The 21,620-nt window shown below is 45.8% G+C and overlaps 1 protein-coding gene across 2 annotated transcripts in view; it reads left to right on the top strand.

Moving 5' to 3' along the window:
• Positions 1-21,620, top strand: part of APBA3 (amyloid beta precursor protein binding family A member 3) — a 157,670-nt gene that overhangs the window by 119,966 nt on the left and 16,084 nt on the right. For both annotated transcript variants that reach the window (XM_063914843.1, XM_063914842.1), the window contains one exon: positions 18,371-18,583. In XM_063914843.1, the coding sequence (XP_063770913.1) occupies positions 18,371-18,583 (213 nt within the window). The remainder of the gene's footprint in view (positions 1-18,370; positions 18,584-21,620) is intronic.

Genomic DNA, 21,620 nt, shown 5'->3' with positions numbered 1-21,620 from the left:
TCTCTCTCTGTCTCTCCAAAGGGCCTTGTGGGGGAACTGTCTTCAAATAGAGCATCCCCTGTGTGTGTGGTGTGTCGGTACGTGTGTGTCGACATGTCTGAGGTAAAAGGCTCCCCTAAGGAGGAGATAGGGCAAATATGTGTGTGAGAGGGTGTCTCCGTCGACAACGCCGACACCTGTTTGGATATGTGTAAGTGCTGAGGTGAATTTATTGCACAAAATATTAGAGAACAGACAGGAAATCTACCCATGTCTGTCCCTATGTCACAGAGACCTTCAGAGTCTCACAATGCTCACTATCCAAAATAATAAACACTGATATCGACACGGAGTTTGGCTCCAGTGTCGACTACGATAATGCAAAGTTACAGCCAAAATGGCTGAAAGGTATTCAATATATGATTATTGTAATAAAAGAGGATTTGCATATCACTGATGACTCATCTGTCCCTGACAAGGGTACACATGTTAAGGGGAAGAAAGCTGAGGTAAATTTCCCTCCTCTCATGAGGAAAAAGAGCGGGAAACTCCAGACAAGAGACTGCAGCTTCCCACAAAAAATTCTCAAGCAGTATCCTTTCCCTACTAGGGCCAGGATGTGATGGGAATCTTCCCCTAGGGTGTCCCGTTTGCCCAGAAGGTAGCACTAGCTATTCTCCGGGATCCTGCAGATAGCGTGCACATTCTAGTATACTACTCAGACCGGCGATTGTGTCGGCATGGGTTTATAGCGCTGTGGCAGCGTGGACAGGTACCTTATCAGCAGAGATTGAGACCCTAGTATGCATATAGATATATATATATATATATATATATATATATATATATATGTATATATAGAAATATATATATATATTAAAGATGCTGTCTTAAGTGATAGGTATATATATATATATATATATATATATATATATATATATAAATTAAACATGCCCAAAGAGACATGAGTATACTGGGTCCTAGAGTCAAAGCTATGTCGATTTCTGCTTGCGGGTCCTGTAGAATATGCAATGGACAGATGATGCCGACTTAAGAGGCATGTGGAAGGCTGAGGATTGTGTGGAGAAGGGTTCTCGGACCTGGTCTCCACAGCTATAGCTGGTAATTCTGATATTTTGCCTTATATTCCTGCACAGCCTAGGAAAGCACGACATTATCAAATGCAGCCTTTCGAATAAAGAAACAAGAAAGTCCGAGGTGCGTCCTTTCTTGCCAGAGGCGGGGGCAGAGGAAAGAAGCTGCACAACACAGTTAGTTCCCATGAACAGAAGTCCTCCCCGGCCTCTACAAAAATCCACCGCATGTCGCTGGGGCTCCACAGGCGGAGCTAGGCCCGGTGGGGGCACGCCTTCGTAGTTCAGCCACAAGTGGGTTCACTCCCTGTTAGATCCCTGGGCAATAGATATTGTGTCTCAGGGATACAAGCTGGACTTTGAGAAGATGCCCCCTCACCGACGGCCCTGCCGGCTTCCCCCCACGAGAGGGAAACAGTGTTAACTGCAATTCATAAATTGTATCTTCAACAAGTGGTGGTCAAGATTCCCCTCCTTCAACAAGGAGGGGATTATTATTCGACCATGTTGTAGTCCCGAAACCAGACGGTTCGGTCGGACCCATATTGAATTTAAAATCCCTGAACATATACCTGAAAGGGTTCAAAATGGAATCGCTAAAAGCGGTGATTGCAAGCCTGAAAGGGGGAGATTTTATGGTGACTCGGGACATAAAGGATGCATTCCTTCATGTCCCCATTTATCTACCTCATCAGGCGTACCTCAGAATTGCGGTACGGGATGGTCATTACCAATTTCAAACGTTGCCGTTTGGTCTCTCCACGGCCTAGAGAATATTCACCAAGGTAATGGCGGAAATGATGGTGCTCCTGCGGTAGCAAGGTGTCACTATTATCACGTACTTGGACGATCTCCTCATAAAAGCGAGATCAAAAGAGCAGTTGCTGAACAGCGTATCGCTTTATCCGGAAGTGAAACGGCAACACGGCTGGATTCTATATATTCCAAAGTCGCAGTTGGTTCTTACAGCTCATCTGCCTCTCCTAGGCATGATCCTAGACACAGACCAGAAAAAGGTTTATCTCCTGATAGAGAGAGCTCAGGAGCTTGTGACACTGGTCAGGAATCTATTAAAACTAAAACAGGTGTCAGTACATCACTGCACTCGAGTCCTGGGAAGGAGGGTGGCATCATACGAGGCCATTCCCTTCGGCAGGTTCCATACCTTCCAATGGGACTTACTGGACAAGTGGTCCGGATCACATCTTCGGATGCATCGGTTAATCACCCTATCCCCCAGAGCAAGGGTGTCTCTCCTGTGGTGACTGCAGAGTGCTCACCTTCTCGAAGGTCGCAGATTCGGCATTCAGGACTGGGTCCTGGTGACCACGGATGCAAGCCTCCGAGGGTGGGGGGCAGTCACACAGGGAAGAAATTTCCAAGGGCTGTGGTCAAGGCAGGAGACTTGCCTTCACATCAATATCCTGGAACTAAGGGCCATATACAACGCCCTAAGTCAAGCGGAGACCCTGCTTCGCGACCAACCGGTTCTGATCCAGTCAGACAATATCACCGCAGTGGCTCATGTAAACCGCCAAGGCGGCACAAGGAGCAGGGTGGCGATGGTAGAAGCCACCAGAATTCTTCGCTGGGCGGAGAATCACATAAGCACACTGTCAGCAGTGTTCATTCCGGGAGTGGACAACTGGGAAGCAGACTTCCTCAGCAGGCACGACCTCCACCCGGGAGAGTGGGGACTTCACCAAGAAGTTTTCACGCAGATTGCAAATCAACGGGAACTGCCACAGGTGGACATGATGGCGTCCCGCCTCGACAAAAAGCTAAAATGGTATTGCGCCAGGTCAAGGGACCCTCAGGCGATAGCTGTGGACGCACTAGTAACACCGTGGGTGTTCCAGTCGGTCTATGTGTTTCCGCCTCTTCCTCTCATACCAAAGGTGCTGAGAATTGTAAGAAAAAGAGGAGTGACAACAATACTCATTGTTCCGGATTGGCCATGAAGGACTTGGTACCCGGAACTGCAAGAAATGCTCACAGAGGACCCATGGCCTCTGCCTCTCAGACAGGACCTGTTGCAACAAGGGCCCTGTCTGTTCCAAGACTTACCGCGGCTGCGTTTGACGGCATGGCGGTTGAACGCCGGATCCTAGAGGAAAAAGGCATTCCGGATGAAGTTATTCCTACGCTGATAAAGGCTAGGAAGGACGTGACAGCAAAGCATTATCACCGTATATGGCGAAAATATGTGCTTGGTGTGAGGCCAGGAAGGCCCTACAGAAGAATTCCAGCTGGGTCGATTCCTGCACTTCCTACAGTCAGGAGTGACTATGGGCCTAAAATTAGGGTCCATACAGGTCCAGATTTCGGCCCTATCCATTTTCTTTCAAAGAGAACTGGCTTCTCTGCCTGAGGTTCAGACGTTTGTTAAGGGAGTGCTGCATATTCAGCGCCCTTTTGTGCCACCAGTGGCACTTTGGGATCTTAACGTGGTGTTGGGTTTCCTGAAATCCCACTGGTTTGAGCCATTTAAGACTGTGGAGCTAAAGTATCTCACGTGGAAAGTAGTCATGCTGTTGGCCTTAGCTTCGGCTAGGCGTGTGTCAGAATTGGTGGCTTTGTCATGTAAAAGCCCCTATCTTGTTTTCCAGATGGACAGGGCAGAATTGCGGACTCGTCCGAAATTTCTGCAAAAGGTGGTGTCATCTTTTCATTTGAACCAACCTATTGTGGTGCCTGCGGCTACTTGTGACTTGGAAGATTCCAAGTTGCTTGACGTAGTCCGGGCTTTGAAGAATTATGTAACCAGAACGGCTGGGGTCAGGAAGACTGACTCGCTGTTTATCCTGTATGCATCCAACAAAGTGGGTGCTCCTGCTTCAAAGCAAGCTATTGCTCGCTGGATCTGTAACACGATTCAGCAGGCTCATTCTGCGGCTGGATTGCCGCATCCAAAATCAGTAAAAGCCCATTCCACAAGGAAGGTGGGTTCTTCTTGGGCGCTGCCCGAGGGGTCTCGGCATTACAGCTTTGCCGAGCTGCTACTTGGTCGGGTTCAAACACATTTGCAAAGTTCTACAAGTTTGATACCCTGGCTGAGGAGGACCTGGTGTTTGCCCATTCGGTGCTGCAGAGTCATCCGCACTCTCCCGCCCGTTTGGGAGCTTTGGTATAATCCCCATGGTCCCTACGGAGTCCCAGGATCCACTAGGACGTTAGAGAAAATAAGAATTTACTCACCGGTAATTCTATTTCTCGTAATCCGTAGTGGATGCTGGGCGCCCCGTCCCAAGTGCGGACTTTCTGTAATACGTGTATATAGTTATTGCTTAACAAAGGGTTATGGTTATGTAGCATCGGTTGAGTGATCCTCAGTTGTTGTTCATACTGTTAACTGGGTAAGTTTATCACAAGTTGTACAGTGTGATTGGTGTGGCTGGTATGAGTCTTACCCTGGATTCCAAAATCCTTTCCTTGTAATGTCAGCTCTTCCGGGCACAGTTTCCTTAACTGAGGTCTGGAGGAGGGGCATAGAGGGAGGAGCCAGTGCACACCAGATAGTACTAAATCTTTCTTTAGAGTGCCCAGTCTCCTGCGGAGCCCGCTATTCCCCATGGTCCTTACGGAGTCCCCAGCATCCACTACGGACTACGAGAAATAGAATTACCGGTGAGTAAATTCTTATTATTTTTCTTTCATAGCCTTTTAAAGTATTCTTTAAGGTCCAATTTAAACAAAAAGGGACACAACTCATCTGCCATAGGTTGATAATGCTAATAAACCCCCCCTTTTTTTTTTTTTCACCAAAAAAAAAAAAAGTGTGAAGTAAAGGAATGTGTAATGAACTTTCTGAGTCGGGCAAGACTGATAAAACATTTTTTACTGGAATCTCCATATTCTGAATGACAAAGGGTCAAAAGTGATACGTGGATTAGGTACTGAGATGTGAATTTTTCTTCCAGACACACGTCAGAAAAAATGGAGCATCAGTAGTTGCATTTCCAAGCAATTTTGAAACTTTGATCCCCTATATCAAAAACTGTGAGGCCTAGAGAACAAAAATGTGGCATGGGATAGTAGCTATGTGGTAGTATCAAGTGCACAAAGTATTATGAAAATATGAGTCAGCTGGTGTCAAGCCTGGGTGAACGGACATGGAATGACCCCCCCCTTTTACCATATAGAGCAAGTGTTTAAGGGGTTCTACTTACTACGACTACTAGCTCTACTGATGATGCAGCTATGTCCAGCAAGGGTCGCAAAGAGGCTGAAGCACCTCTGTTGGTCCACTGCAGATCCTCTTCTGCGGCTTTATCCCCTCAGGACACTGTACAAGGTGATTTATGTGCAGCTTGTTATACCTCATCTAACCAGCCAGCACCTCCAGCCTCTGTGCAGGATCCCCCCTGGGCTTTTTTCACAGTTACTGCATCAGATTGCCTGGCAACCCCTTTGATTCCTCCCCCTATGGGATTCCCTCAGTAGGTACATCCTGCTTATACCAGTCCCAGCCATGCCTCCCTCCTGGAGGGAGGGAGGCATCTCTACCTCTGTACAGAGCCTAGCGCAAACCTCCACAGCTTTCCAACAGCTGTTAAAAAGTTGACAGGCCCCTGCCCTCTAAGGCCACCAGGCGTGCTCTCCCCTTATCTCAATCTACCCAGCTTACAGATTCAGAGGTATCATCTGATGAGGAAGAGGAGGCTGATGTCACGCAGTCCCCCTCAGGGTAGGGAAGTACGTCAGTCTTCCTTGGATGCGTCTGCTCTTGTAAGAGCTGTGAAATCTATCTCTCCAATAGAGGTAGATGAATCTGCTCCTGAATTAAAAAAGTCTCAGCTATTTAAGTGCCAAAAAGGTAGTTAAGGCTGAATTTCCTCAGTCTGAGCATTTTACGGAGCTCCTGCGTGAGGTTTGGAATACTCCTGGTACAAAGTTTCCGCTCTTTAAGCAACTAACTTCATTTTACCCTGTTCCTGCAGCTGATTGTGCTAAGTGGGAGACTTCCCCAGCAGTGGATTCTCATGTAGCCCGTTTGGTTAAATCCTCCACCTTGCCTACCCCTTCGACTTCTTCCCTTAAGGAGACCACGGATCGGAGGATTGAAGCTTGTCTCAAGTCTGTCTATTCTCTTGCAGGTGCTATTACTAGACCTACCATGGTCGCTGCCTGGGTGGCCAAGGCCATTGAGCACTGGGTAGGGGCTTTGGGGAAAGGTGTTTTTAATCAGTCGTTTCACAGGATAATCTGTCTCACCTCTCTCATATCAAAGAGGCTGCCTCTTACCTGGGGAAGCTGTTTCGGATGCTGGTCTCCTGGCTTCCAAGGCGTCGGCTACCTTGGTGGTTTCCCGCCGCATCCTCTGGCTCCGTTTATGGAAAGCGGACATGGATTCCAAGAAGGCCTTATAATTCTTGCCTTTCACTGGGGATATCCTGTTTGGAGCGGAGCTGGACAAAATTGTGGCTACACTGGCAGCCTCAAAGACTGCTTTCCTTCCATCAGCCTCCGCTCTATGGGCTCGGACATCCTCCTTTTACTTTATTTGTCCACAAGGTAATGCTAAAGGTCCGTCCACCAAGCCCAGGACCAAGTAGGCCCAGTTCCACTCCAGGCCTATGCAACACCTGATCCTGTCTATGTGGAACAGACAACCATATCTGATCAGGTCCCAGACGAGAGCCCTCTCTCCAGAAGTTCAACTGTCCCTAACCTGTTGGCTTCAGACTGCACACTTGGACAAGGGGCAACCCTTTTGGATTCCGAATTTGACATCGTGGTAAGAAGTTCCCATCTCCGTGGATTGTGCGCAGTGACCGGACATCACTCCTTTCAGGGCCTTTGGACCTCTGCAGAAAATTGCTAACCAATCAATGTCCTGGAGTTACGAGTTGTCAACAAAGCACTCAATCTAGCACGGGCCATTCTCCAGGGCAGACCGGTCCAGATTCAGTCCGTCAACGCCACTGCAGTAGCCTAGCTCAACCATCAGGGTGGCATTCGCAGTAAGTTGGCAATGCAGGAATCGGATTTCCTAAGCCGTCCAGACGTACACGCCAGCGAGTGGTGTCTACACCCAGAGGTCTTCCGGCTCTTGGTGCACAAATGGGGCCAGCCAGACGTGGACCTTATGGCCTCCCGACATAACCTCAAGGTTCCCATGTATGGGTCCAGAACAAGAGATCCCGAAGCAGCCTTCATGGACGCCCTGGCCATGAGGTGGACAGTGCATTTTTACACTTGTATAAATACCTGCTGTAGCCTGATTTCGAACGTATAGCTTGCAGCATATCTAGAGATTAATCGCTAATGGCAGTTTGTCTAATTTTTTTTTTTTTTATTTTTTTTTTGTTATAATCTGTTATTATTATCATCATCATTATTATTATCATTAGAAGAGAGGCTTCACTTCTCTATTTTCAATAGAAGGCAAATTCCAAAATGCACTTGCTGTGAGTTTACCATGTTGTGAGGCAGTTTCACAATGTAATCTGATGTGTGTTAATCCAAAAGTGCACTTGCGGCATTTATATGGCTTGTCTCGGTTAGGTGTTTTATAGCAAGTTTAAGAGAAAACGTTGTACAGTCTGCAGCCGAGAGGGAGACTTGCTCTGTCAGCTCTATTCTTTGCATATTTTTTCCTTCAATGGATAGTGATTTTAACACTCTATTGTGTTGTTACAAACAGTAGGTGGAATATGTCTTTTTGAGAAGTGCCATATACAGTGCCTTGCTTAAAGTATTCACCCCCCTTTGCATTTTTCATGTTTTGTTACCTCACAACCTGGAATTTTAAATGGATTGTTTGAAGGTTTGCATCATTTCATTCACAGAACATGCCTACAACCTTGAAGATGTGTTATTTTTATTTTTATTGTGAAGCAAACAACAAATAAAACAAATTCACAAAAGAGGGAAAGGGATTGATCTTGAGTGGCGCACAAAAATGAATAGATACATAAAATATAACTTTTATTATAATATTGTTAAAAAGCCTGTAACTGTGAAATATTAAAAACCAACATACAATAACAAAAAAAGGTGTGACATATATTGTTAAAAATACACCCTATACCCAGAATGTCGTGCACTGCCAATAGGTTTAAATTGAATTGATGGGTACTATGACCCCTCTCATTGTTCTGTGTGATGCCAATTCATTCGTAGATGTTAATAAAGATTTTCAACACTCCTCGTATCGTAGTGACTTGTTTCTTGTATTAGTCTCCTTTAAATCAAAATTTCTATTACATTTTCAGACGTTTACCATACCAGGAAAGTTCTCAACATCTATGCTTTATTGCACTATATTATCATGCAATTATATATGCTGCTTACTGGTGTTCCCCTTTCCAGCATCTATCAATAATAATTGTTCCCCAAAGTCTGCTGTTGGTCTTATGTGTCACTGGTTAATTTCAATAAATAAATATTCGAGTAACCAATGGAGTCTTCAAATAGCTATATTTCTGACCAGCACTCTAGTAAAACAGCGCTGTCAGTATTGTACTATTCTTTTACCACAGTGACTATTATGTCATGTTTGATATAATTATCATACACGTGACAATACTCCATCACTAATGCACATAAAATATAGTACAATGTGCATTAGTTATGGAGTATTGTCATGTGTATGATAATTATATCAAACATGACACAATAGTCACTTTGGTAAAAGAATAGTACAATACTGACAGCGCTGTTTTACTAAAGTGACTATTGTGTCATGTTTGATATAATTATCATACACATGACAATACTCCATAACTAATGCACATTGTACTATATTTTATGTGCATTAGTGATGGAGTATTGTCACGTGTATGATAATTATATCAAACATGACATAATAGTCACTGTGGTAAAAGAATAGTACAATACTGACAGCGCTGTTTTACTAGAGTGCTGGTCAGAAATATAGCTATTTGAAGACTCCATTGGTTACTCGAATATTTATTTATTGAAATTAACCAGTGACAATAAGACCAACAGCAGACTTTGGGGAACAATTATTATTGATAGATGCTGGAAAGGGGAACACCAGTAAGCAGCATATATAATTGCATGATAATATAGTGCAATAAAGCATAGATGTTGAGAACTTTCCTGGTATGGTAAACGTCTGAAAATGTAATAGAAATTTTGATTTAAAGGAGACTAATACAAGAAACAAGTCACTACGATACGAGGAGTGTTGAAAATCTTTATTAACATCTACGAATGAATTGGCATCACACAGAACAATGAGAGGGGTCATAGTACCCATCAATTCAATTTAAACCTATTGGCAGTGCACGACATTCTGGGTATAGGGTGTATTTTTAACAATATATGTCACACCTTTTTTTGTTATTGTATGTTGGTTTTTAATATTTCACAGTTACAGGCTTTTTAACAATATTATAATAAAAGTTATATTTTATGTATCAATTCATTTTTGTGCGCCACTCAAGACCAATCCCTTTCCCTCTTTTGTGAATAAGTTTCCTACTATTGGCAACAATATAAATTGTGGCAGCACCCCCATAACCAATTCAAATTTATGAAACAGTAAATAATGTGGGGTTAAGAAGTATATTACAGCTCATATTACTAGTGCAGTAGTTTTCCCATCCCTTTTTCCTAGAATAGTAACAAATAAAACAAAACAGAAAACTTTAGCGTGCATAACTATTCACCCCCCTAAAGTCAGTACTTTGTAGAGCACCTTTGCGGCAATTACAGCTGCAGGTCGCTTTGAATAAGTCTCTATAAGTTTGCCACTGGGATTTTTGCCCATAACTTAAGGCAAAACTGCTCCAGCTCCTTCATGTTGGATGGTTTCTGCTTGTGAATAGCAATCTTCAAGTCTGAATTTTAAAAAAGTGCGCTATATAATCTATGCATGGCACCTGTAAAGGAAATTATATGGTTAAAACAAAGACCTCACTCCTGGCTGCCACAATTGCTCCAAAAGGAGCTGTAAACATATTTGTTTTAACCATATAATTTCCTTTACAGGTGCCATGCCTAGATTATATAGCGCACTTTTTTTCAATTAAGTATTTATTCAACCAATGAGCAGCTTTTAATACACACAGCGCGGATAACATTTCTTCACTCTAATCTTCAAGTCTGACCACAGATTCTCAATTGGATTGAGATCCGGGCTTTGACTAGGCCATTCCAACTCACTGAAATGTTTCCCCTTAAAGGTGAACCTCTGTCCCAGTCTCAAATCACAGGTAGACTGAAACTGGTTTTGTTCAAGAATATCCCTGTATTTAGCACCATCCATCTTTCCCCCGACTCAAAACAGTTTCCCAGTCCCTGCTGCTGAAAAATATTCCCACAGCATGATGCTGCCACCACCATGTTTCTCTGTGGGGATGGTGTTCTTGAAGTGATGGGATGTGTTGGGTTTGCGCCAGACATAGGGTTTTCCTTGGTGGAAGAAAAAGTAAATTTTTAGTCTCATCTGACCAGAGCACCTTCCTCCATACATTTGTGGTGTTGTCCACATGCCTTTTGGCAAACTCAAAACATGCCTTCATATTTTTAACACTAAGTAATTTGATTTTCTCTCACGTCCTAGAAGATACTGGGGTTCCATTTAGTACCATGGGGTATAGATGGGTCCACCAGGAGCCATGGGCACTTCAAGAATTTGATAGTGTGTGCTGGGTCCTCCCTCTATGCCTCTCCCGCCAGACTCCGTTTAGAAAATGTGCCCGGAGGAGCCAGTCACGCTTATGGAAGCTCCTGAAGAGTTTTCTGCATTTATTTTTCTATTTGTTATTTTCAGGCAGGTCTGGATGGCACCAGCCTGCCTGCTTCGTGGGACTTAGGGGGGAGAACGGCCCAACCTCCTTGAAGGGTTAATGGTCCCGTTCCCCGCTGACAGGACACTAGTTCCTGAGGGAACTATTCGCAAGCCCCACCACGGCAGGCGTACATTCCCGCAGCACGCCGCCACCCCTAACAGAGCCAGAAGAAAGTAGAGTGGTGAGTACTAAGCCGGCGTCCCGGTTAGCGGGTCGTCGGCCATTATGGCAGCATGAGGGTACGGGGATGCACGGCTTCTCACCAGGGCGGATTGCGTCTCCAGGCTCAGTACACTGTACACAGTACCCAGTACCCACACTGGCAAACAAAGCCTTAAAACGGATCTGGCTCCATTTTAAGCACAAAATTACCTCAGCCAGTATAAAAAAAGCAGGAAGACCGCGCGCCATTGAAGGGGTGGGGGTTCACTATGAGAGGATCCAGCAGCTCACCAGCGCCATTTTCCCTCTGCAGTGGACACAGACACTGACTGACTGGGACACGCAGCTCCTCCGGTGTGACTCCAGATTACCTCAGCGGTACCAGGGGCTTTAATAGCAGGGGGGGGGAGAGCGATTATTAGTGTACCAAGTCCCCAATCTGGGTACTTAGTCTGCGACCCGGCTAAGCTTGGCATTAGCAATAAGGGCGCTGTGTGCTGGCTCCAAAATATCTGTGTCTCCCTAGAAGGGCTCTTTGTGGGTTAATTGTGCTTTTAACCTTTCCTGTGTGTGTGCTGTCACATTTACAATATGTCAGGCAAAGTGTGTGTTTCATAGACTGCAGAGTGTTCCTCTTCCCCAGAGAACTCACTACTATGTACTCAGTGTAGTGCACCTTCTCAGGCTAGCGGGGCTGAACCAGCGTGGCTGGATGCCATTAAAAGAATGATTTCCAATATATCTAATAAACTTTCCCGCCATGAGAAAGAGACACAATACTTAAGACAGTCTGTGGATGAAATTATGAATAGAGACTTGGTCCCCAAACAAGCGTCTCAGTCCCCTGCCATTTGTCCACAAAAGCGAACTCTGGCCCGTATCCTGCAGTCTGACTCTGATGCTGAGGGGTCAGACATGGAGGAGGGGGAGGTGGTTTCAGAAGGGAGGGGACGCAGCTCTGTCACAGGGAATAGAGGCTCTTATAGAAGCTATCAGAGATGTTTTGCAAATTCCTGATAAAGTGGCAGAGGAGTGTGAGGAATCTTATTTTAATGTTAAAAAGAAATCCTCAGTCACTCCCTGTGTCAAAGGAATTGAATACCCTGTTTGAAGAACCCTGGGTTAATTCTGATAAGAAATTTCAGATCCCTAAAAAGTTAATCTCATCTTTTCCTCCGGAGGATAGGAAAAAATGGGAAAATCCACCGATAGTCGATGCATCAGTATCCAGGCTGTCACAGAAAATAGTGTTGCCTGTCCCTGGTGCAGCCTCCCTGAAAGACACGGCCGATCGCAAGATTGAGACTACACTCAAATCCTTGTACACGACTGCTGGGGTGGCCCAGAGACCCACCATAGCATGTGCGTGGATTACTAAAGCTATTGCTAGATGGTCAGGTAACCTAATTGAGGGGTTGGATTCCTTATCTAGGGGGGAGATTGTTTTACTCCTGCAACATATACAGGACTCTGCGAACTTTATGGTGGAAGCCATAAAAAAAGTGGGTTTGCTTAATGCACGCACCACGGCTATGGCAGTGTCAGCACGCAGGGGCTTATGGTTACGCCAGTGGACTGCGGACGCGGACTCTAGGAAAGGCGTGGAAGGCCTACACTTCACAGGAGAGGCCTTATTTGGAAACGGACTAGACAAAATGATCTCCAAAGCTGCTGTGGGTAAGTCTACATATCTTCCTTCTGCAGCTCCCCCAACTAGGAAGATCTACTCACCTAGCTAGGACCTACTCTAAAGTCCTTTTGGACTGCCAAGTTTAAGGGCAAAGCCAGAGGATCTTCTACAGCCACCAGAAGCGCTATAGGGGAAACACGCAAACCAGCAGCTGCCGGTTCCCAGGAACAGAGCTCCAGCTCTTCTTCCGCAAAGCCTTCAGCATGACAGTGGACTGCGATGCCTTGAAGACTGGCAGGTGGGACCCCGACTAAAAAATTTCAGTCACATCTGGGCAACATCATGCCAGGATCCCTGGGTCAATAGATCTTATTTCCCAGGGTTACAAACTGGAGTTTCAGGAACTCCCACCTCACAGATTCTTCAAATCAGGCTTACCAGTTTCACAGGAGGCGAGTATAACCTTACAGGATGCCATTCAAAAACTGGTACAAATGCAGGTCATTGTTCCAGTTCCACCTCATCTCCAAAGCAAGGGGTATTATTCCAACTTGTTTGTAGTACCGAAACCGGACAGTTCGGTAAGGCCGATTCTGAATCTAACATACTTGAACCCATACAGTATTCAAGTTGAAGATGGAGTTTCTGAGAGCGGTGATCTCAGGTCTTGAGGAGGGGGAATTCCTACTGTCTCTGGATATCAAGGATGAGTACCTTCACATTCCGATGTGGCCACCTCACCAGGCTTATCTACGATTTGCACTGCAGGACTGTCACTGCCAGTTCCAGGCCCTAGCTTTTGGTCTCTACACGGCACAAGGGTGTTCACCAAGGTGATGGCAGAGATGATGTTTCTCCTTTGCAAACAGGGAGTGAACATAATTCCGTACCTGGACAATCTTCTGATAAAGGCTCCGTCCAGGGAGAGGTTGTTGAACAGCATTGGCCTCACAACCCAACTTCTCCTGGATCACCGCTGGATTCTGACGCTTCTGAAATCTCACTTAGAGCCAACTCTGATGATACTGGACACGGAGTCACAAAAGCTGTTCCTTCCGTTGGAAAAGGCATTAGTAATCCATTCAATGGTTTGGGATGTCCTGAAGCCAACCCGGATATTGGTGCACCTATGCATTCACCTTCTGGGGAAAATGGTGGCCTCTTACGAGGCTCTTCAGTACGGAAGTTTTCATGCAGAACTCTTCCAGCTCGATCTGTTGGACAAATGGTCCAGATCACATCTTCACATGCACCAGATGATCCACCTGTTGCCAAAGGCCAGGATCTCCCTTCTGTGGCGGCTACAGACTTCTCACCTGATCGAGGGCCGAAGGTTTGGGATTCAAAATTGGATTCTGCTAACCATGGACGCAAGCCTCAGAGGTTGGGGCGCAGTCACCCATGGGGTGCAGTTTTAAGGAAGTGGTCAAGTCAGGAAGTCGTCCTTCCAATCAACATTCTGGAACTCGGGGCTATATACAGGCCCTTCTACAGGCCTCATGTCATCTTCAAGATCATGCCATTCAGGTCCAGTTGAACAATGTGACGGCAGTGACGTACATAAACTAACAGGGCGGAACGAAAAGCAGAGCAGCAATGTCAGAGGTGTCAAGAATCCTCCTCTAAGCAGAAAAACATGCTGAGGAGTTGTCGGCGGTCTTCATTTCGGGAGTGGACAACTGGGAAGCAGACTTGCTCAGCAGACACGACCTGCACCCGGGGGAGTGGGGCCTTCACACGGAGGTGTTCAGGTGCTTGATAAGTCAATGGGGATATCCACAGATCAACATGATGGCCTCTCGTCTCAACAAGAAGCTCAGGTGGTATTGTTCCAGGTCGAGAGCCCTACAGGCAGTGGCAGTGGATGCTCTTACGACTCCATGGGTATATAAGATGGTGTACGTGTTTCCTCCACTTCCTCTGATCCCAAGAATTCAGAAAAGAATAAAAAGGGAAAAGGTACAATCAATTCTCATTGCTCCAGCCTGGAATGCAGACTGGCCAAGAAGGGCCTGGTACGCGGACCTCCTGGAGATGCTTCTCGAAGATAAGTGGCCTCTACCTCTTCGCGAGGATCTTCTGCAACAGGACCCGTTCGTTTATCAAGACTTACCACGGCTACGTTTCACGGCGTGGAAGTTGAACGGCTGATTGTTGCCAGGAGAGGCATCCCTGACAAAGTCACCCCGACTATGATCCAAGCCAGGAAGAAGGGGGTTACGTCTAAACATTACCACCGTATTTGGAAGAAATATTTGTTTGAGAGCAGAAAATATTCTGTGGTGGAATTTCATCTGGGACGTGTCCTGCTTTTTCTGCAGTCGGGTGTGGATGTGGGCCTACGTCTGGGCTCAATAAAAGTCCAGATTTCGGCCTTGTCCATTTTCTTTCAGAAACAATTGGCTTCTCTTCCTGAGGTCCAGACGTTCTTGAAAGATGTTCTGCACATCCAACCTCTCCTGTGCCTCCTCCGGCACCATGGGATCTCAATTTGGTGCTGCAGTTCCTCCAGTCAGACTGGTTTGAACCCTTACAGGAGGTAGATGTTAAATATCTTATGTGGAGGACAGTCACACTGTTGGCCTTGGATTCAGTGAGACATGTGTCGGAGCTGGGGGCGTTGTCTCACAAGAATTTTCCATGAGGACAGAGCTGAACTCAGAACTCGTCAGCAATTCATTCCTAAGGTGGTGTCCTAATTCATTTCACATCAACCAACCGATTGTGGTTCCGGCTGTTACGGACACCTCTGCTACTTCAAAGTCTTTGGATGTTGTGAAGACTTTGAAGGTGTATGTAAAGAGGACAACGTGTCACAGGAAATCCGACTCTCTGTTCGTTCTCTATGATCCCAATAAGATTGTGTCCTGCTTCAAATCAGTCCATTGCACGCTGGATCAGGCTCACTATCCAGCATGTTTATTCCACGGCAGGCTTGCCGGTTCCGAAATCTGTTCAGGCCCACTCGACTAAGTTGGTGGGTTCTTCTTGGGTGGCTGCCCAGGGTGTCTTGGCTTTACAGCTCTGCCGAGCAGCTACTTGGTCAGGTTCAAACATGTTTGCTAAGTTTTACTAACGGCCTTCAGTTTGGTCAGTCAGTTCTGCAGGACCCTCAGCACTCTCCCACCCGGTTTGGGAGCTTTTGTACTTCCCCATGGTACTAAATGGAACCCCAGTATCCTCTAGGACGTAAGAGAAAATAGGATTTTAATTACCTTCCGGTAAATCCTTTTCTCGTAGTCCATAGAGGATACAGGGCGCCCGCCCGGTGCTTCGTTATTCCTGCACTGTTACTTGGTTAAGTATTGTGGTTTTGTTCAGCTGTTGCTGTTCCTGTTTCAAGTTTTTGGTTAGCATGGCTTTCCTCTTGTTTGTGTGTGCTGGTTTGGAATCACACCACTATCCTTATCTATCCTTCTCTCAAAGTATGTTCCATCTCCTCGGGCACCGTTTCTTAGCCTGAGTCTGGTGGGAGGGGAAGAGGGAGGAGCCAGCCCACACTATCAAATTCTTGATGTGCCCATGGCTCCTGGTGGACCCGTCTATACCCCATGGTACTAAATGGAACCCCAATATCCTCTACGGACTATGAGAAAAGGATTTACCTGTAGGTCCATTAAAATCCTATTTTTTCTGGCCACTCTTCCATAAAGCTCAGCTCTATAGAGCGTACGGCTTACTGTGGTCACATGCACAGATACACCAGTCTCTGCTGTGGAACTCTGCAGCTCCTTCAGGGTTACCTTTGGTCTCTGTGCTGCCACTGATTAATGCCCTCCTTGCCCGGTCTGTTAGTTTTGGTGGCTGGTCCTCTCTTGGCAGGTTTGTTGTGGTACCATGTTCTTTCCATTTGAAGATGATGGATTTGATGCTTCTCCGGGGGATGATCAAAGTTTGGATATTTTTTTATAACCCATCCCTGACTTGTTTAGTGAGCTCCTTGGTCTTCATGGTGTGATTCCTCTTGCTTAGTGGTGTTGCAGCCTCTGGGGCATTTCAGAAAAGGTGTGTTTATACTGACAGATGATGTGACACTTAGAGTGCACACAGGTGGACTTCATTTCACTAATTATGTGACTTCAGAAGGTAATTGGTTGCACCAGAACGTTTAAGGGGCTTCGTAGCAAAGGGGGTAAATGCATATGCACATGCCAATTTTTAAATGTTTATTTATAAAAATTATTTTTGATATAAAATTTTCTGATTTCACTTCACCCACTTAGACTATTTTGTGCAGATCCATCACATAAAATTCAGTTTAAAAAAAAATAAATTACAGGTTGTAATGTAACAAAATAGGTAAAAAGCCAAGGGGGGGTGAATACTTTAGCAAGGCACTGTAGTATCAAATTTAAAAGTTAAAAATAGTGCATCTGACCGATCTTTTGAGCACATTCATCAGTATGGTCAGATACCATTAGTAGATCTTTATGATCACTGACCATCTCAGGATGATAGTTTTACTGAAGATGAGAAGTGTCTGCCAGTTGGCTTATTTAAGTAGGTGGGTTGTGGATGGTGGGAGCCAGGATCTTCATATGCTCTTAATACAGCAGGTTCTTCTAAATGGTGGCTGATTCAGGGAAATTCTCTATAGCGGTAAAGGCAGTTAAAATTCGGAGGCAGTCAGCTCGTTTGGTTGTGGTGAGTGTTTGAAATTCCTTTTTGGCATTCTACCACACTTTTAAGGGCACCACCCACCTCTTTCCCCAGGTTGGGGCATGGTGTATGTTCCCTGGGTCATCTGTACAGTGACAGTGTGTTTAAAATCTTTTGGGCAACTGAGGGATGAGTTTGGCTTTCCACATTGAATGATTTTTTTCCTCTGCCTTCAGCTATGGCATGCTTTGCAGGTCCAGTTGGCTTGTGAAACCCCCGAAGATTGCTAGAGATCCCAATAAATCTGCACTAACTGCCTTTGGGGAGTAAAAGCTAATAGCCTTGTTATACTCCATTGTCCTTCCTTGTTGGATTCTTTGTACATTGGCTGTACAAAATGGGAGGCAGACTCTGGTCACCTTACAGATGAGGACTGGGATCTGATGCTAAGCAGTACCGTAACAGCCGCCTCTGCTGCCGATACATGAGATAGTTGTTGTTGTTTTTTTCTCCTCTCAGGTACTCAGTAGATTTGGGACTGTTGCCTCGTGTATTCAGGGCCATAGAGAGCCACGTCGGGCCACTGTAAAGATGGCATGGCTTAATATAGTGGACATTACTATGCCCTTTAATATTAAATTATTTTAAAAATAAAATGCGGAGATGTGAAGCTCCACAAAGGGAGCGTGGTAAGGGCACCCGCTTCCTACCTTACTTGATCTGGAAGCGGGTCCCTCCTCCCCAGCCAGCGTTATCTTCCCAGTGATATTTGGGAAGATGACGCTGGTCACTAGAGAGCAAAGACTGTGACGCAATGCAACAGTCTCTGCTTTCTATGTGTTGCGCCATCTTCCTGTATATACCAGGAAGATGGAGAGTTGGTGGTGTGTCTCATACCTGGCCTAATTCATAAGTGTACCAATTATACAGATTATTTAGTTGAAGCCTCAAATCCCTCATGTTTGGTGTCCTTTAGTTACGTCTATATTGTATACTGTGGTGGACATTTTCTGCTTTATTTTTTTTTTTTTTATGATGTCTCTGTCGATTTGTACAGGACATAACAAATATACCACCATACTTTTCTAAAAGAACAACACAATTGATATTTATTCTTTCAATGTATGCCACTCCATTCATAGGTTTATATCCAGAAGCAGCGAGGAGAAGTGCTAGGTGTGGCTGTTGTGGAGTCAGGTTGGGGTTCCTTACTTCCTACTGTAGTCATTGCCAACTTAATGCATAGAGGCCCAGCAGAGCGCAGTGGAGAGCTGAGCATTGGAGATCATGTGACTAGTGTCAATGGCACAAGCCTGGTGGGATTGCCCTTTTCTACGTGCCAGGGGCTAATCCGGGTGAGTATAAAAAATAAAAAAAAGCATTTGCATAATATTAGAAATAGATGTGCATGAGATGGATTTTGGGTTAGGTGGCAAATAAGTGACAAAGGTAGGAAAGGTAAAAATGTAAATATGTAGATTGACATCAACAAGCTAACTGCTTTCTGCACATTGGGGGTAATTCGGACCTGATTGCTGCTGCAAATTTGTAAGCAGTTAGGCAAAGCAATGTGCACTGCAGGGGGGGGGAGATGTAACCTTTGCAGAGAGAGTTAGATTTGGGTGGGTTATTTTATTTCTGTGCAGGGTAAATACTGCCTGCTTTATTTTCACACTGCAATTTAGATTTCAAATTGAACACACCCCACCCAAATCTAACTCTCTCTGCACATGTTATAGCTACACCCCCCCCCCCCCCCCCCCCCCGCCCCGCAGTGCTGCTACCAAGTTTGCAGCAGCGATCAGGTCTGAATTACCCCCACTGACTCTAAAGCTGGGCATACACTATACAATTATCTGGCAGATCTGACTTGTTGGAATAAAAATCTGGTAATTGATTCCAACCAGTCAGATGTGCCAGATAATTGTATAGTGCATGTCCAGCGTAAGGGCGGTATTCAAATGATATATCACACCCAATCTCCTTTCTAAAGTGATCCCTGATATCAGGCATATATTGCGCCCATAATATAGTAATCCGGTTTAGCTGTGTAAAGGGGGGTAGTAAGCTGAAATGATTATACCACGCCCGTTGGCAGAAACAGAACGGGTGTGGAAGGGGGTGAAAACAATTGAATACCTCCCTAAAAGTTAGTGTCCAAGGAACTTGTGCCCACACCAGCAGCTCCTTAAAATAATGCCTCTGGCAGTTGCAAAGCAAAAGATGGAGCTGTGTTTCTTCAAGAAACGTATGTGCCAGTCTAACTGTACATTGCAGTTGGATTTTTATTCATGGGTCTTATAAAATATGACCAGCTTTGAACTTAATAGTGTTGCGATTTTAAATACAGACATCCAAGATTCCAATAATGAATTTGCACATCAGTATATTTACCAATGCATAGCAGGTGTCCAGGATTCAAATAATTCATACCAACATGTCGCCTATAATAAATCCCAAGCTAAAACTGTCAGACATAGTGTAAAACTGTAGGGTTTAGTCATACAGATGTGTCATCATACATCTGTGCTGCAGCCGCGCCAAGCTGCCTCTCCAGGCACACCAGGTCCCATGAGGCTCTGCTAGCGTCAGGCGTCTCTTTTGGTAATGCGACTAGAATGTACCAGGAGACTGCTGATTAATATGCAACATTTGTATCCCTGTTTGTGACTGAGAGCCTAATTCAGACCTGATCGCTAGGGTGCGTTTTTTGCATCCCTGCGATCGGGTAGTCACCGCCTACAGGGGGAGGGGGGGGGGGGATTCGCTGTGCAGGTGTGCGATCGCATGTGCAGAGAGCTGCACAAACAGAAGTCTGTGCAGTCTCTACACAGGCCAGGACTTACTCTTCCAGTGCGATGATCGGGGCCGGAGCTGACGTCAGAAACCCTCCCTTCAAACGCCTGGTCCCTCCTGCATTTCTCCGGACACTCCCTGAAAACGGTCAGTTGCCACCCACAAACGGCCTCTCCCTGTCAGTCACCTTGCAATTGCCCGGGCGATCGCTTTTTAATCCCATCCCGTCAGTATGCACCGATGCCCGGTGCAGTCATCAGACGCGCCAGTACATTGTGGTGCATACACATGAGCAGTACAGACCCCATCGCTTGCTGTGCGAAAACATCTGAATTAGGCCCTGAGTCTCTAATTCTGCATATGAAGTGCTAGGATGCAGCGGCCTTGGCTTTTTTCCATACCGAGTTCTGTTGTGCTTCATATAAAGATTCAGTTGCACACAGATATACAAGTGCTGCATATCAAATTAATCAGCACAGTCTCCTGGTGTATCTTAGACACATTGCTTTGTGATTAAAACACATTTGAAAAGACGCACAACGCTAGTGGACTTAAATGGGACCTGTCAGCTTACTTACACCATGTATCTTTCTCTTACGTCCTAGAGGATACTGGGGTTCCATTTAGTACTATGGGGTATAGACGGGTCCACTAGGAGCCATGGGCACTTTGAGAATTTGATGGTGTGGGCTGGCTCCTCCCTCTATGCCCCTCCTATCAGACTCGGTTTAGAAAATGTGCCCAGAGGAGCCAGTCACGCATATGGAAGCTCCTGAAGAGTTTTCTGCATTTATTTTATATGTTTGTTATTTTCAGGCAGGACTGGTTGGCACCAGCCTGCCTGCTTTGTGGAACTTATCGTGGGGAATGGCCCAACCTTTTGAAGGATTAATGGTCCCGTTCCCCGCTGACAGGACACTGAGCTCCTGAGGGAACTATTCGCAAGCCCCACAACGGCGAGCGTTCGTTCCTGCAGCACGCCGCCACCCCTAACAGAGCCAGAAGAAAGAAGAGTGGTGAGTAGAAAGCCGGTGTCCCGGTTAGCGGGTCGCTGGCGGTGATGGCGGCATGAGGGTATGGAGACGCAGCACTGAGAGGCAGGCTGCGGCTCCAGGTTCCAGAGGCATACTATGTGTGTTCTGCTGTGAGGGGCGAGCTGAAGCCTTAAAATACAAAATACCCACAATGGCAGCAGCTTACAGAGGTTCTAACCCACTGTAAAGCACATTATAAACCTCAGCCAGTATTAAAAAAAAATGGGAAGACCGCACGCCATTAAGGGGGTGGGGCTTCACTATGAGTGGATCCAGAGGCTCACCAGCGCCATTTTCCCTCTACAGCTCTTACTGTGCAGACTGCTAGAGAAACGCAGCTCCTCTATAAGGACTCCAGATTACCTCAGCGGTACCAGGGGGTACTAGCAAGGGAGGAGAGCAGTATAAGAGTACTGATACCCTATTAAGGGTACTCAGTCTGCGACCCAGTTAGGCTTTAGCTGAAGGGCGCTGTGTGCTGGCTCCATCTTACTCTGTATCTCCCTAGAAGGGCTCTGGGTTAACTGGGCTTAACCTTTTTTCTCGTGTGTGTGTGTATGTG

The sequence above is a fragment of the Pseudophryne corroboree genome, chromosome 1 (genome assembly GCF_028390025.1).
Source record: "Pseudophryne corroboree isolate aPseCor3 chromosome 1, aPseCor3.hap2, whole genome shotgun sequence".
Classification (NCBI taxonomy): Eukaryota; Metazoa; Chordata; class Amphibia; order Anura; family Myobatrachidae; genus Pseudophryne; species Pseudophryne corroboree.
The sequence above is the reverse complement of the archived record's forward strand: the minus strand, read 5'-3'. Positions and strand labels throughout refer to the sequence as shown.